General features: G+C 33.4%; 1 protein-coding gene across 1 annotated transcript; it reads left to right on the forward strand.

Annotated features, from left to right (window-relative positions):
- The first annotated feature begins 208 nt into the window (after positions 1 to 208).
- MS3_00000169 (uncharacterized protein) lies at positions 209 to 14,415 on the forward strand. The gene is made up of 9 exons (XM_051208045.1): positions 209 to 682; positions 2,981 to 3,010; positions 3,733 to 3,842; positions 5,313 to 5,568; positions 6,426 to 6,464; positions 7,692 to 7,816; positions 9,266 to 9,503; positions 11,809 to 11,955; positions 13,452 to 14,415. Exons 1-9 carry the CDS (start codon positions 661 to 663, stop codon positions 13,577 to 13,579), a joined length of 1,095 nt encoding a protein of 364 aa, XP_051064005.1. The 5' UTR covers positions 209 to 660; the 3' UTR covers positions 13,580 to 14,415.
- The last annotated feature ends 1,835 nt before the right edge of the window (positions 14,416 to 16,250 follow it).

The following is a 16,250-nucleotide window of genomic DNA, read 5'->3' on the forward strand; positions in this document are numbered from 1 at the left end:
GTGATGAGGTGGATTGAATGAAGTGCACTCGATTGGATAGATGTGAACTAATTTGTGTTCGTGTGTGTGTGTGTGGGTGAGTTAGTGTGGGATTGTCTGATTTATTGATTGGTTGATTGATTGACTGATTGAGTCAGTGAGTGCGTGAGTGAGTGAGTGAGTTTGGGAAGGAGTGTGTTTGGGAGAGAGTGTGAGATGTTGTTTGTGTGTGTGTGTGTGAATGATAATGTGTGTTGTGTTGACTTAGTAGTTGGACAAGTGGATTGAATTGTTGATGGAGAGAATGCATGGGAGACTGATTGGATGAATGTTTTGATGAGTGGTTGTGCGAGTGTTTGTACGAGTGTTTGTAGGAGTGGTTGGACGAATGTTTGGATTGTTGAAGGTTTAATCTATTTGACAGATTGATCGATGGATTGATTGATTTGTTGATTTGTTTATTTTTGAATGATCGACTGATTGATTGACGGACTGATATGATGATTTATTGATTGATTAATTGATTGATTGATGGATTGATTGATTGATTGATGATTGATTGATTGATTGATTAATTATTGGTGTTGGATTTCGTCCATTGTAGCTGAGACCACTACTGGCACGAACGAAGTGACGACGGAGACCGAGATTACGGAGACCGACACTACGGCAACTGAGGTTATGTTGACGGAGAGTACAACAGGTGAGTGTGTTAGTTGATTGTGTGTATGCAATGTACGCAGTGTTGTTTGTGTGAGATTTGTTTGAGTTAGTTTTTCACAGAACTGATACTACTGGTGATTTGGTGAATTGCGTGTTGTCTACTCGAGTATATCTCGTTCTCTTTTTGAATATTTTTCTGTACTTCCACCGTCGATTTATTATTTCTTGATGGTTTTTTATGGTTCTGTTCTGTTCCTCCATTGCCTCGCTTGTATGTTTTCTTGCATTCTGTCAGTGTTTTTTTGTCGTGCTTGTTTTTCGTTTTCTGATATGCATTACGCTCTTTAGTTTAGATCATTTTGTTTATTCTTTTCGAACCCATTTGTCCAGTTCACTTGTTTGCCTATTAACCTGATTGTTTTTATTTGTTACTATGTTTGTTATTCGCTGATCCTATTCTTCATCGATCTGTATTCTATTTTCGTTGGACTTCAAATATCGATTGACGCTTGGTTCAAGCAAGTTGTCTCATTCACCTTGTCCGCTGCGCATCATTTCGTTTCGTCTCGCTCTCTCCTCTTCACTTTCTTCGCTTCGTTTCTCTGATCATTTGTCTGGATCAATGATTGTACGAAACATACATACTTAAAACTCGTTCTCGTATTTGACTCATCAAACTCGGTTATTCACTAACGCGAGTTAATTCGATGATAATATACGAGGGTTGGCGGTATGTATATTTCGATGACAATCATCACACGATATAATTGAGTCAGATATCAGGCCACCAAAAGTGGTGAGCTCGTCGATAACAACATCGTCCGATCTAGTTGTCGTCAAAATGAAGGGCCACTCAACGTGACCAGCACGACGACGAACCTAACGCAGCCAAACTACGTCGATGATGAACCCTCTACACTCCATACTTTCAATGCACGAACTCAACGTAGCTTGCTCAATCGATAAACAACACAGTTTTCGACCATACGAGCAAATCGGAGAGAGATCACAGCACCACTAAAGTGGTAGGCCCGACTTCGAACCTAACGCAACCTGGCAAACTAGTCGGACGATGATCGTCTCGAACTCTACGCATCCGTTAATCAAACTAAGTAACTGAATTGGTCTAAGAGACACTCAAACTACTCAATCTCTAATCCGACACATTCGGCGAAGCCGGTACGGTGGGGACATGGATATGATCAAGTCGTATGACCTTATTGACACTTTGTCCTCGTGTCACCTCTGCTCACTGAACTGTTTAGCGCATCGTTCCATTATGATTATAATAATTATCATATTATCATTATCACATTAATGTCACACCACCACCTAACGTGGAATTATTATTGCTGTTCGTGCTGATATTAGATCATGACATTTAAGCAATCATATCACACTCCCCATCAAAGTGTAATTTTATGAACATTTCATTTACGTTATGACAGTCGAAACTCGTTGCATAATTCTTTGATTTTTCAATAACGTAAAATTTTGCTGCTTTATGTGAGTTTGTTCCATTTTCTCCGCGTCATTTTTGCCCTGTTATTACACTCATTCTTTGATTTTTTCAAGGACGACACTCTCATGATATTATTTTCTGTTTTTCTATTAATACGTCTTACGCATACTTCATCTAAGTTTTCGAACTGCTGTTGTCTATTGAACTGTCTGAAATTAATTCGACATCAGTGTTATATATTTACGATTTTCTTGCTGCAAGTTTAGCTACATTGTTGTCTAAGTCGGGAACGTTAATGTAGTTTGCTACTGTTGTTCTCGTCATCACTATTATTGCTTGATTGTTATTTATGTTGGAATTCAAATTCTTCAATATATCAGATTGTACTAATATCATATCGCCAATTGTGCCACGACACATTTGCTGCAAGGTTTTGGTTGATGATGATTGACTGACAAGGTGATCTAATCTAGTTTATTACACCGTCATATAATAATGAAGAGACACATTAATGTGATGACAAACTGGCTGGTGAAATATGTTTAATTTAGGTCGTATACAGAAATATGTTGAATGCAAAGGCGAATCTACAGAAGCGATTAGAAAATTGGAAATCATTAGAAACAGACCTGATGTGAGCAGTAGATTATGTGAAGTGACCTGATTGAGGCATTCAGTGATTTGACCTTCTATTCACTCCAAATTGTTTACTCCTGAATTCACGTTTTCATCATTTGTGTGCTTATCTAAATTCAAGTTCCTTTCTCCAATGTTTTGTGTTTGTGTTTCTGCTTGTCTATCTGCATTGCATGTAACCAAACTCCATGTGTTCTTTTAATGAAAATTTTCTTCGTTATCTACTTAAATGTTTTATAGAAGGCAACCTCACGAAAACAGTAGTAATCGGTAAGTCAAAATATGATATAGCAGTTTGTTTTGTCACACCAATTTATTTTCCTGATTGATTGTTTTGATTCTGCTTTCCATTTCATTCATCAATATGTGGTCACATTGCATTACATAAACGGTTGGGTGAATTGTTCCTCTTGGAAATTCAGTGTAGCGAAGAGATGTCACATATAGTACGCTCATATATTGAAATTATTTGTCAATCAGTATTTATTGTTGAGTTTCTCAGGGTCGTCTGGTCGCGTTGGCCACTATCTATGTTAAACCGGAATGATTCATAATCTTTCCAAGTGGAACAATTTAATTGTATTCGTATAAAAGCTAACAAGTACTGAAATTTACTGTAACTGTGGAAGTCACGTTATATTTGTTTGCTGAGCGTCACTTCACTCACAATATTGTTACACTTATTAACCAATGTGTGTGGGTAGACATTACTACTTGGTGTAGAATTCTTTATTTTCATAACAAACCAAGAGCATATAGCATTCAGTGTGCATGGATGTGGGAAATCAAACAACCATTTACTTCATAGTGTCCATCACTTTGATAGATCATAATCGAATACACTTGGATTTGTGGTGTGGAGTTGAAGAGAGGTCGTTCAGTTTTGTTTTGTTGTGCAACAGTAAGTCAACTCAATATCCTCCTTTCACTGAGAAGTCGGATTTAAATCAACGAACTTTGACTTGTTGGAAACTATTTAATTTCTTTTGTAGCAGTCTCATCAATGCTGACTAGATCGAACAAGTCTTTGGAGTGGAATGACAGTTTATTGGATCCTAGTTCCGATTTATATCGAAATTATTCAGCTGAAATTTGTAATTTGGTAAGTTTGTTACCGAGTTCTCAATTGAATTTACATAAAAATGAGGAAAACTGATTAAATGTATAGACAACCTGTGTCTTTTGATAAAGGGTTGAAGTTTGACATTTGAAGACGGTTTTTGAAATATATGTAGCTATTTAATAGCTATTTATAGAAGACAGAGTACTATTTAACTGTTTTCTCCAACTGTGACGAATAGTACCTGTAGAAATTCAAGATGTTGTTTGGGTAGATTCCATGATCATTGTTTTATGCAATTATGGATTTAACTCGTCGTGGTTAATGGTGTCCGTTCTTCACCATTTACCATGTAGATCATATCTCGTTTTACTCTACACAAACTGATGCAGTCTCAAAACACTCTATGGTCTCCAATCACTATATTGTTGCAATCAAATAAAGGCGAATGTGTTTGTTTCGTTTGATTATGCATAGCATAATTACCAGAAGTGGTCAACATGCACGGGCACGATCCTGTAATGGATCAGTCGTTTTGATATTGTAAGTAGTGACAACTGAGGTTACCCAGTCGATAAATATATTTGCTAATCCACGAGTTTGGAAAACCAATTTGTTCTCCTTCCACGTGAATGTAAAACTTCGGTGCTATGAAACTCCACCAAACTACTTGTTCGACATTCATACAACAATGATTTATGCCGATGAGCTAATTTCATCTAACCTAACATGAATGGCACCATGGGGTAGCCTCACTGAGCTAAGTGGCAGTATAGCACCATCTGCCTGATGTTATACATTGTGATGTCGCATTAACTATCAACTGCGACTAACTCATTTATTCATTCATTACTGACTATTCCATTGAAAAGCCACCGCTCACATTTCTGTGGCTTGAGATGCTGATTGATATCATGTGCTAAGGTTACCAATCGGAATTCTAACTCTAATTTCTTTTCCATTCCGTGTTTACTATTTCCTCCATGACCCAGTGTCCAAGCAATGACCAACCACAGGCATGACCCTCACCGTCCACCTTGTGGCGATGCAAGCCAAGCTCCTATTTTTCCGCTACTGTAAGTCCTTCTTTGCCTTCAAACTTGAGTCAAAGAGAGAAGTCAACAGACGGCCTCTATCATTCTTATACTTCAGGCATACGTGGACTCATATACAGTCGTGCTGGACCACATCGCACCACTGAGTGAAAAATCACAAGCATACATAGACAAGCCGAAAGTGTTTGTGAATAATGCAAGCCGTAAATAGTAGACTGGCAAAAATCTGGGAGTGGAGAGTTGTCTATCAGTGGTTAACGGGTTAACCAAAAGCTTGTGGTTAACGTATTATATAGACACAGTAATCCAGTTGCTTAGTAATTATATAAGAAAAACATAGTTGATAGCAATAACAATATTCATGATAACAATTCAAAAACCATTTTCCAAATTTCCAACTTTTACAATATTCATCCCGTTATAACACGCACGATTTTCTTCTCACAAAATCTTCAAGCTTTTGGACAGCATATATTCAACTTATATTGAGGGAATAATCAATGTTAATTGCACAGTTGTTGGCTTCTCGCGTGGATCAGTTGTTGGAAATGCAGTATTAGTCATCGACCATAGTAGCACAAGTGGGAATTTCTCATCGACTGAAGTGACAAAAGACACTGTTCGAAATGCTGTTGTGGCATACATAGCAGAAATGGTTGCCAATGGGTCGGAGCAAGTGTACTTCGATACATCAAGTGGCTTGACAGTAGAAAGTGAGTGCATGTGATATTTTCAAGCTATATTGAATTATTGGTGTTGGATTTCGTCCATTGTAGCTGAGACCCCTACTGGTGTGTGTGTGTTTGCGTGAGTTGAATGAGTGTACTGGATGAGCGAAGTGGATGTGAGCACTAGATGGTTTGTGCATGTTGTTTGATGAAGTGATTGGATTGAGACGATGACTGAATGAATGTTGCTGGTGGTCGCATCTTCTTGTGACATGTCAGTCACCTCACACACTGTGTGAGTGTTGTGTGGTCTGTGAGCATGTGGTGGATTGGTGCGAAAGATAATTTGACGTTTGTGAAGTCCTTCATTCTGTTTAGGAATACCCTGTTGTATACTTTTCCTGGTTTTGAGCGAAGAGTGATGCTTCTTCAGTTCTCACATTTGCTGTGTCCGCCTTTCTTTGTTATCTTGATGAGATGTCCTTCAACACTATTTGTAGAGTTGGTTTATTGTTAAGGTGTAGTAAAATCCGCAAGCGTGCAGAAAGCAAGTACACAGGGAAACAAATAAGTGGTAAAAGTCCACATTTATTGTTGAATGTTAATCGATTGCGAATAAATTATTCATTGTCTTCGTTTACAACCAATGAGAGAATAGATCAAGATTGACGACCAGACATTTTCTCATTCAGACTTACACAAAATTTTATATAGTGGATTAAATGTCTAAATTACAGCGAGTCGACAAATAATAAAGTAGTTGATTAGGCTTACTACAATAGTATTTAAGTAATTTCTATATCAGTACATTAAATAAAATCCTTTACAAAAATTATATTGACTATGTTCAAATTATCATGATTTATTATTACTGTAAAATATGTATTCATATTGTTTTTCAGAGACAACTGAATTAAGCAAAACGACTTTCAGTACGAAAAGTGAGTTGCTGTTTTTTTCTTCCTTGTTTATACTTTAAATATTAAGTGTATGTCAAAACTTTTAATTAGTCTTGTACTGACAGATTAATGTCGAAATTTAAAATGATGATTTCTTATTTACGTCCTTATCATTTCACAATATTCATTTAATCAAGTTATATTACTAAACTAAGCAAAAACTTTATAACACTATCAGTCAAATAGAATCAGATTTCATATTCACCTCATAATATTATGATTATTTCCCACAACTCTTAACCATTTGCATACAATTGGTCAGCAGATATTTTCATTAGTATCAATTGTGGTCATAAGTTCTACTCAGCCATTTTTCATCCAAGTGACGGGAATTCCCTGAGAGTCTATTACCAAGATTCCTCACTCTTTAAGAAGTTGAAAAGAGAATGAGAAAGGTTTTATGAAAAGAATGGTTGAGTCGAATGATCTCAAGTGGTTTATTTAGTTGATAAATTATAAAATAATAGGCTTAGATTAGATATCTGTCCAAAACTAAGATTGTGTTACGAAGAGACCAGCTAATTGTAAATTATTCAAAACTTTTGTGGTGTTTTATAATTTATCGATGACTTATCTTATTCAATCGATGGCAGATCAAGCTTCTTCTATTATCTGACTATTTCACTCTTGTTAATAACATTTCCCCATAGGTTTACTAAAGGTCTTCATTTAGTATTACAGGATACTAAATAGATCACAGTGTTTAGTACCGGGTGATAGATCTAAAACTTTATCCAGGAATTTTACTGATATATTACCTACTTCATGAACCAACATCTTCAATGAATGTTTCTTCAAAATGTATCATCTATGTAAGAAGAGATTAAGATAATTTTAACATTCAAATTGTTGTCTAACGTAAAGGTTTAAGCTGTGATTTATGAAAATAATATTAACCTTTTTTAAAACAAACAATTATTACAATCTATGCTTTAACTTACATTAAGCAATCTTATCAACTTAAACCAGTAATAATATAAACATTTAAGTTGTTTAATTGCTACAACTGATCTTAAATTATAAATATAACATCCAGTTTTTTTTCTAAAAATGTTAAGAATGTTTAATAAGCTTCTTAAGAATACACTCGTTTTAATGCCTGCAAACACCGATTAACCTGAAGATAAATTTTAAAATAAATTATACATCCTCAGTTTTACTGCATTAGATTTAATTATACATCTTAAAGTGTGATCAATATCATTTTAGATATACTAGAACTATCAATGACAGTGGAGGTTTTAATAGGAAATCAACAAACAAATTGGAATTCCGAACTGTCTAACAAATTTTCTGAACTTTACAACAGTACTGCTGAAAACACCTGTGCTTCGGTATGCAATCATGTCATTTTATTTTATGTTCGTCTATTTTAGAACTGAATGTTTGACTGGTCTTTTGTGAGGCCAAAAGACCATTCTTACATCCTAATAAATTACATACTTATACTCAAGATGCAAATATGCTGTTCTCATGATTTATAAAAAAGGCCTGTTTTGGTTTAAATAAAGTTAGGAATGTATTCGTTGAATTTTAAGAAAAATTAATACCTTATCCAGTTTCACCTGTTAACATTGTTATTAAGAGCCAAGTAGTTTACAATACGAATTCACAATCAATATAAACAGTGAAAACATAAATATAGTTTATAAAGAATGTAATAAGCCTACTTATTGAATTGGTTTAAAATCCAACAATTTTATTGAATTTGTTTCCAATATTGCTTGACAATCCTCCACTATGAAGGTCAATGTATATGAGACTCTAAAAATGAGTGTTGAATGGTTATTTTCAAAAGCAAGGAATCATGATATTCTTTGGTACAATAACCAATTTATTTTTCTTTTCATATTCACAAGACTTTTGGAAACGAATGAATTCAGTCTTTTTACTGATATATATTTGAATTTGTTACAGAAATAAAATAAAAATATAAATTTATTACAGGGTCAAAGTAACTTTACACTAAACACATGAAACTATCACTAACAACCAAATTGTATGTTGATTTCGAAAATTTCAGGAACATAAACAGTTTACTTTACGCCCAAAATTACTATTATATATATATAACAGGGTTTCACATAACGTAAGCGGTTACGAATATATTTTAGTTGCTAACGATGACAGTGGAGCTAAATTAACAACATAATGTTAAGCGAGCCGAAAATGTCTACATAACCAATAAATTCTCCTCAGTGACTAACTTATTGTATTTTATTTGTAATAATTTTCATGCATTAATGATGGATATATTTATGCAAAATCCATAGATGACAAATTCAATAAGAACCAGGTTCATCTTAATAGCATTCTCCTTCTTTTTCTTCTTCACCTCACGAGTACACGGATCTGGAGACCACAATCTCTCTAGCAGATTCACTTGGCAAATATCATTTCAGTAACTATTGATTTTACAATTAAACATTGTGATCGACACATAATATCTTGATCGTACTTTTAATTCTCGACTTACCAAAATGGTATACAATATCAGATTGTCTAAAACATACATACTTCAAATACTTTTATATTCAAATTTTTATGTGTAATCTGTTATTAACATGATTTGTCGACAGAATGTATATGAAGCAAAATAGGATACATAGATTTTATTACTATTATTATTATATTAAGCAACAGACATTATATATTTACTGTATGCTTCTACTTGTAAATTCATCTTTGACGTACATTCATGAAAGAATTTATTTCAACTCAACATATCACATGAATCTCCATAAATTTGATTTATTATGCTTTCATCTAATATTTCTTTGCAGATAAAAGCCAGCCCTCGATATATTACATCAATACAATACACCGTACGTACTTGTACTGTTCTTCGTTTTTATCCGGGTTCTGTGAAATCTGATGTACAGATAATTGTAGAATACATAAATGACCTCAATGTGACTCAAACACAAATTCTGCAAGCAATTCAGTTGGGTTCGCAATTATATGTAATAGATCTGTTAAAAAATCAGTCAATCGATTCCAATCGTATAATATCACTGAAGTGTATGTTTATATCGTTAAAAATTCATTATGTATAGAAAATACTAATATATATATATATATATATATATATATATATATATATATATATATATCCACCGTATCCTCCAACTCCGTTAAAGCACCGGACATTCGTTTTTGTCCTCTAAACACCCCCGCTACGAGATCCATCTGTTTTCAACATTATTTTTCTTCCCTTGATGAAATTGATGTAAGTAGCATAATATGTATTAGTTTTGTGCTTCATCACTTCCAGTTGGAAATGTAGCAATTCTGAAGCACATACAGATATTAGTGTTTTACGTAAAAAGATTATTATCGTTTCTCCTAAAAGTTTACGTATTCAAGCAAATAGAACGAAAAGTCATCATTTCCCTTAAATATCAATTAAGCAACTCATTAGTATTCTGTTTATTTCAAACTCCAAGAATTTAAATTTACTCCTGTAAGGGGTTATAGTTGGAGATTTTTGAAAAGTCTTGTAGCAAGATGAAGTAATTGTCAAATGCTGTGTGATTTTAATTGCTTTTATATCCATCGAAGTGATCAAGAATAGATCTAATAATAATACTACTAAGACTTGAAGAAATATTACTTTTATCCTTATGAACATTGTTTAAAAGTATTACATTTTATAAGAAAACTTTCAAATGTATCTACATTTTATTTATTTATTAAAACACATAAACATTGGTACTAGGAGACACCAAACACATATGCGCCACATAAATCATTCGATTTTTGTGAGGGCTAAACTGTTGCACAGGTGCCCAAACAGAAGCAGGTGGTTTTCTTGGGGGCCACAACCCGAGCCTTCGACCTGAAGGTCTAATCCACAAGGCAGTGAAGCACCGTAAGGGGATGCAATCCCATGGTAGCTGGTGACCAATAACTGGTCCATACGCCTTTTTCTTAGGATCCTGGAGCCCATGTACACTATTGGTTTGAAATCAAGGTTTTCCAACTCCCTAGGTGGATCCTCCATATCCACCAACTCGGTTAAAGCGCCGGACATTCGCTTTTCGTCTCCGCCACGATAAGGCAGTGAGTAGGACTCCCTGGCAGCGGTTGTATGCACGTAGCAACTTGAGAGCATTTCAAGAGGGAGAGCTATCCCCACTGTCGGCCGTACTAGGGCATTCGGGGACCAGAAACTAATTAGGGAAGAATAATGTCTGCTTATTTTATAAAAAACTAACATCTTCAGTAATAACTGTGAAGACTCAACTTAGATATATAAATAGATTATTCGGTATAAACCTTGTAGTTTATTGTTCTCTTCTATACATATAAAACGACTATTGAAATGCTAATAATTAACTACTAGAGAATTCATATACGTGAAAATTGGAAATTCGTCAATTTCCATCCTATGTTCATTTTCATGAACACTAATTATCATGGCATTAAATATTGTAATATAATATGGGACTACGAGGCAATGCTCATCCATGATCTCTCATGCGAGGTTCGATTGGTTGAAGCTAGACGGTAACACCGTTGGATGATGGCTTGGTGGTATAGAGATTAAGCGTTCATACGCGAGACCGAAAGTCCTGCGTTCTAATCCCGCGTGCGGGGTCGTGGATGCGCACTGCTAAGAAGTCCCATACTATGATGATGTGGCCATTCAATGCTTCCAGATTTTCAGTGGTGCTTCAATATACTTAGTTATTTCTCAGTCGTACGATATGTGCACTCCTAATGCAATTAATTGTCTTTTTCAGTCCCGTTAATTATTTTGATATGACTAATTGGCGCGACTATAATTTTGGGATGAACAAATCAGAATTAGGATATCAGTTTTTGGATTTTGGTGAGAAATTTATTCATCCATTTAGCTAAATAGTGTCTCATCAGTTCATGATGGAAACCTTGAATATAATTTCTAACCGTAACCATCAACTTTAAATCAAAATTCTAATTCCTCACACTGGTTTATAACCATCATTTGGTTCTAGTTAGTAGGTGGACATTCTGAAGGTCACTTTAGTGTCTCACAAAGGTCGTTCATAAATTATAGTCTCACCAATTGATTACTAACATTTATTCATGTATATTTTTGTAATATGTCTGGAGTACTTACCTATTTGTTGTACTATGTATGATCATTAAAACTGAGTCGGCAACTCAAGTCAATACACACAGCAGCACGATTGATCAATATACCAATTCACATAACACACGCTACCTGCAAAGTTTGTACAATATACGTGTGCATGAAATATATAATTCTTATATATTGTGTAACTTGTTAACCATCTTTATTAACTAATATCAATCCACTGTTCTTCATTAATCTGTTTAGTAATTATGCAAAAAGAAACTTGTAGTAGGATCGCATCAAAATGTTCACCACATGCTCAATGCATCGAAAGGTCTGACGGTGCCGTTTGTGTATGTAATCCAATGTGGATAGATTTAAACATGCAACAGCCCGGAGAACAGTGTATAAGTACGTTTAGTCACGTAATGCATAGCCTTTCACCTTGCCCTCTTCCTCCAAAAACTATGGTGACAATTAGCATCACTTAAAATTCATAACTGCGAAGTAAAATATCTGAATATAACACTGCTTACGCTAAATGATTTATAAGTAGTCAATGACAGTACGTGTTTCAGTCTTGAGTATTAAAAAAATCACATCAATCAAGTTCCCTTGTACTTGATTTTAATTACCTAATATGAGATACAGTAAATCGAAAAGTCGAAATGCTTATTCTTGTAGCAACATAGTAAATTGTCCATCCGAATCCGGCCGACAATTATGACTCATTAACCACACATTAGTAAACAATCGATGACCAAGCAATGTAAACATACTGACTTTGCAAAAGGTCGATCACGATACGAATAGCTTTTTTCTAAAGTATGTGACTGGAGTAATATGTGTAAAGGTGTCACGGACATTTAGGGTTTGTCAATGCTTCTATCTGCAACGATCTTATCATCAAGAATCCCAAACACAGTCGAACCAGAAGTCAGGAATGAAGAAGTTCCAAGATATATTTGCAAGTTAGTATATATATATATATATATAAAACTAACCATCTACAATCTAAAGACCCTTCTCAACTTTTGTTGAAGTTCATTTCAAAATCAGTATTTTCTTTAACTAATGTCACACTAAATATACATGTCCTCTCGAAATTCTGTTGGCTGGGTATCATGTGTATTCTAAATTGATAAAGAAGTTACCAACATGAAAAACTGTTATATAAGTACATTTGTTTCGGGTATCACTTCACTTTTCATTTCTTACTAGCTGGATTTTTCGGTAACATTGATATACTGAATTCAGACAGCTATATTTCTAATCCATGGTTGGCTAGAGGAATGTTTTTCTGTATATTTATAAGTAGTGAACAAAATTACCGTTATATACAAAACCTGAATTTAAATTACAACTCACCCCAAACATCTATTTAATGAAGTACTAGATGTTCGTTTAATTGTATCCTAAATTTATAATAATCACCGATAATATTGATAATCCCTGTAAAAAATTACTCAGTAAAGTCTCACACTAAATTCAATATAATTTATGAATTATTTACCAAATAATTCATTTTTATTGGTTGTTTGAATCTTTCCAATGACGTTTAGGACTGTAATGATCAGCAGGTATATCCAGCTGAGTCTCAAATATAACGAGAAATGCATCCTGGTTCCCACTGCTAACCACCATTCAACTCTACTTATAATAGTTAGCAAATACCTTAACACTTATTAGCTCATTAGAACTGCATTGAGTAGGAACAAAACATAACTTTAAAAATCCCTTTGTGCAATATTTGTAACAAAAATAATAATAATAAATCCCTGATAAACCTATTTTTAGAAGGAATCTAATAATCTAGAAACATTGTTGGCATATTTACTAGTTGATTTATTCAACAAGATGTGTTTCAACATCATTGTGTTATTTCAATAATTCTTTTTTCTTTTCAGTAAGTCCAACTGTAATAGCGCTAATTGTTATTGGAACAATCCTAATCATAATAATATTTGCCGCAGGAATATACTTTGCTCTTCGTACAGGCAGAAATGGTCAACGTTTTATACATTCATTTGCTTAGCAAATAAATATAATTTAATAATACTCATTATACATAGATCCGAAAAGAAAATATAATCAGTATGTACATTGAATAATCATAATAATTATAACTTATATTTCGATATTATTTGTATTATTTGATTGAAAAAGGAAAATGTATTTACTATAAATTTTCAGGTTGAAAGAATTTTCTGTAAAATTTTATTGCATAAATTTCTTTTCTTTACATCTACAATCTATCAATGTATTTAATTAAATGTGATATAAACAATTCCATTTTTTGTCGGCTTTGTTTATAAATTTTTATGCCGATTTCCCTATATATTATAATTTCTTTCGATGTTCAGATTCTAATTTACAGAATCATATTTTGGCATCTGATATGTTACACAATAGTGAAAAACATACTCTTAAATTTATTTCAATTCTGTATGTAGAAATCTTTGTATTTGTAAAAAGAAAAGTATATACCCTTTTATTATCATTTTTCATAGTTTTACTTATACAATAAAAATTTTCCATTGTTTTTAAAACGAGATTTTATGAGGTTTAATATATGTTATATCTGTCAGTAATAAAATTGAATAAAACAATTCCAATGAGTCAATATCCTATCATGTTCATTTGTGTATTTGATATAAAATAGTAGGAATGATTAACTGAATAAACTTTCAAACACAATGTTTTTACCATAAACATATCAAGATTTCATTTATGTACCTTTGAACAATAAGTATCGTTGATAAATATTCACGAGCTCAGTGAGTCTTTGATGACGTCTGTACTGAAGACTCAGTTTCAGTTTTCTTGTTTTATATGTAAACCTAAATAATCTATTATTTTCTTACAATCTATTGAGATTCTTTTTACGATTTCAGTTAATAAATCGGGTGGCATTTTAAATTGTTTGTTCCGCATAAAACGGTGTCTGAATGACAGGAAATTATTAACTTTAAGACAAGATTCCATCCACAACATAAAAGTCCTTGTTTTTAAAAAGATAGTGTGAACTAAATGGTTATAGCAAAATCATGGGTTGCTTTCTAGTGAAAATTCGAATAGTTTTGAAAGGTTTTTTCAATAAAATAAAAAGAAATAAACAGCTATTTATTTTTAAGATTTAGGACATGATTTTTAAAAACTGAGTAATGTAAATCTGAAATTCTCTTACGTTTCCATTTGAACAACACATGTACGTTATAGTCTGCTATAAGAATTAGTTCATTCCTTAAACCATAGTTTGTTGATGATAAATCAAGTACCTAGCTAATTTCCATTACACAAGTGAAGACACTATATTCAGAAAAGTATCACATTTCGACGAATCTACTATTATGTATGTATATAATTTTCTAACTTAATTTCGTGAGATACAACCAGTTAATGTAGATGATTACGTCATGAAAACAATCTAATATTGTAGTTTAAATCACCAACCAATGTTAGCTAGACTACCATTGAAAACCAGGAAGCGTAAGACAATTCCTTCATCCTAGAACCCAGGTGGTCTAGCGTGCGAAAGTCTAATTTTTAGTCCACAACTGTAGCATTTGATGGTGAACATTTCTAACTTCAATCACTTCGCAGTACTGCAAGATTATCTTTGGTAGCACGGTGTGACTAGGAGACTTCAGCCAAGTTGCGTGTGAGACGGTTATCTACCCCAGACTATGGAAAGTGGTCTTACAATATCGCGAATTGATGAAAGCTAGGCATGTACAGCACTACATTCTGTCTGTGGTCAAGAGATTAAGCGTTTGCATACGAGACCAAATATCCCGGGTTTTATCCTTTGCAGAGGGGTTGAGGATGTGCATTAGGTAGTCTCATACTAGGATGAAATAGATGTCTAGTGCTTCTTGTTTTTAATGGTGGCTTAGATGTTGGGGATGCTAGATAACCAAATCACTTGGTAAACGTCTCATTTTTGTAATTTTATTTTGGAAATTTAAATGATACCAAAAACAACTGAGTTATGGGAATGTAAAAAACGAAATAATGGAAAGACCACATTTTCAAATACGAAATATATGAAATGAAAATAAAACAATGATAATAGTTCAATACCACGATAAATATTGACATAAAACATACTTATTTTGTATCTAGTATTCAAGCTTCTTTCCATGGAAAGCTGAAACTTTTGATCTTTTAAAGAGTTGAAGACGAGGAAATCTTATTAAGCTTGTACAGACTCGATGACCAACCTTGAACTCAACATGTGGGTTAGCCTAAATGATCAATCGACTGATTGTTCAAAGAATAGTAACTTTAAATATTACATAATAATTAGTACTATTTTAGATGGTATGTAGCTGAAGAGAATCTATGAAATAATTGGATCCACATCATTCTTCTACGATCACTGTTCTTTCTTTATTCAAATTTATAGATGGGACAAACTGTGTCAAATAAGTGATCTAAATAACTGTTCCTAAAATTTACTATTGTTAAACAGGTTTAAATGTCATTTTTCGAAGCCTTTTCCGTTTTTAAATTTACATGCTTCACGAAATATGTGAATTTTAACTTATTGAATTCTTTTGAACAGATTTATTTTAATTAAAAATGAAAACAATTGAGGTTTAACATAAAATGTGTTTGTTTTTCAAAGTAATTTGAAGGTCATTAATACCACATGGTATTACTTTTCTACTATTCATGCGAAAAATGGATACATTAACATATGA

Source organism: Schistosoma haematobium (genome assembly GCF_000699445.3).
Source record: "Schistosoma haematobium chromosome Unknown HiC_scaffold_338, whole genome shotgun sequence".
In the NCBI taxonomy this organism is placed as follows: Eukaryota; Metazoa; Platyhelminthes; class Trematoda; order Strigeidida; family Schistosomatidae; genus Schistosoma; species Schistosoma haematobium.

Excerpts from the sequence above, each read along its gene's own strand:
- MS3_00000169 (XM_051208045.1), top strand. The coding sequence starts at position 661 with ATGTTGACGGAGAGTACAACAG. Across the intron at positions 683-2,980 it reads GTTGACGGAGAGTACAACAG|AAGGCAACCTCACGAAAACA; the intron begins GTGAGTGTGTTA and ends AATGTTTTATAG. Across the intron at positions 7,817-9,265 it reads CTGAAAACACCTGTGCTTCG|ATAAAAGCCAGCCCTCGATA; the intron begins GTATGCAATCAT and ends ATTTCTTTGCAG.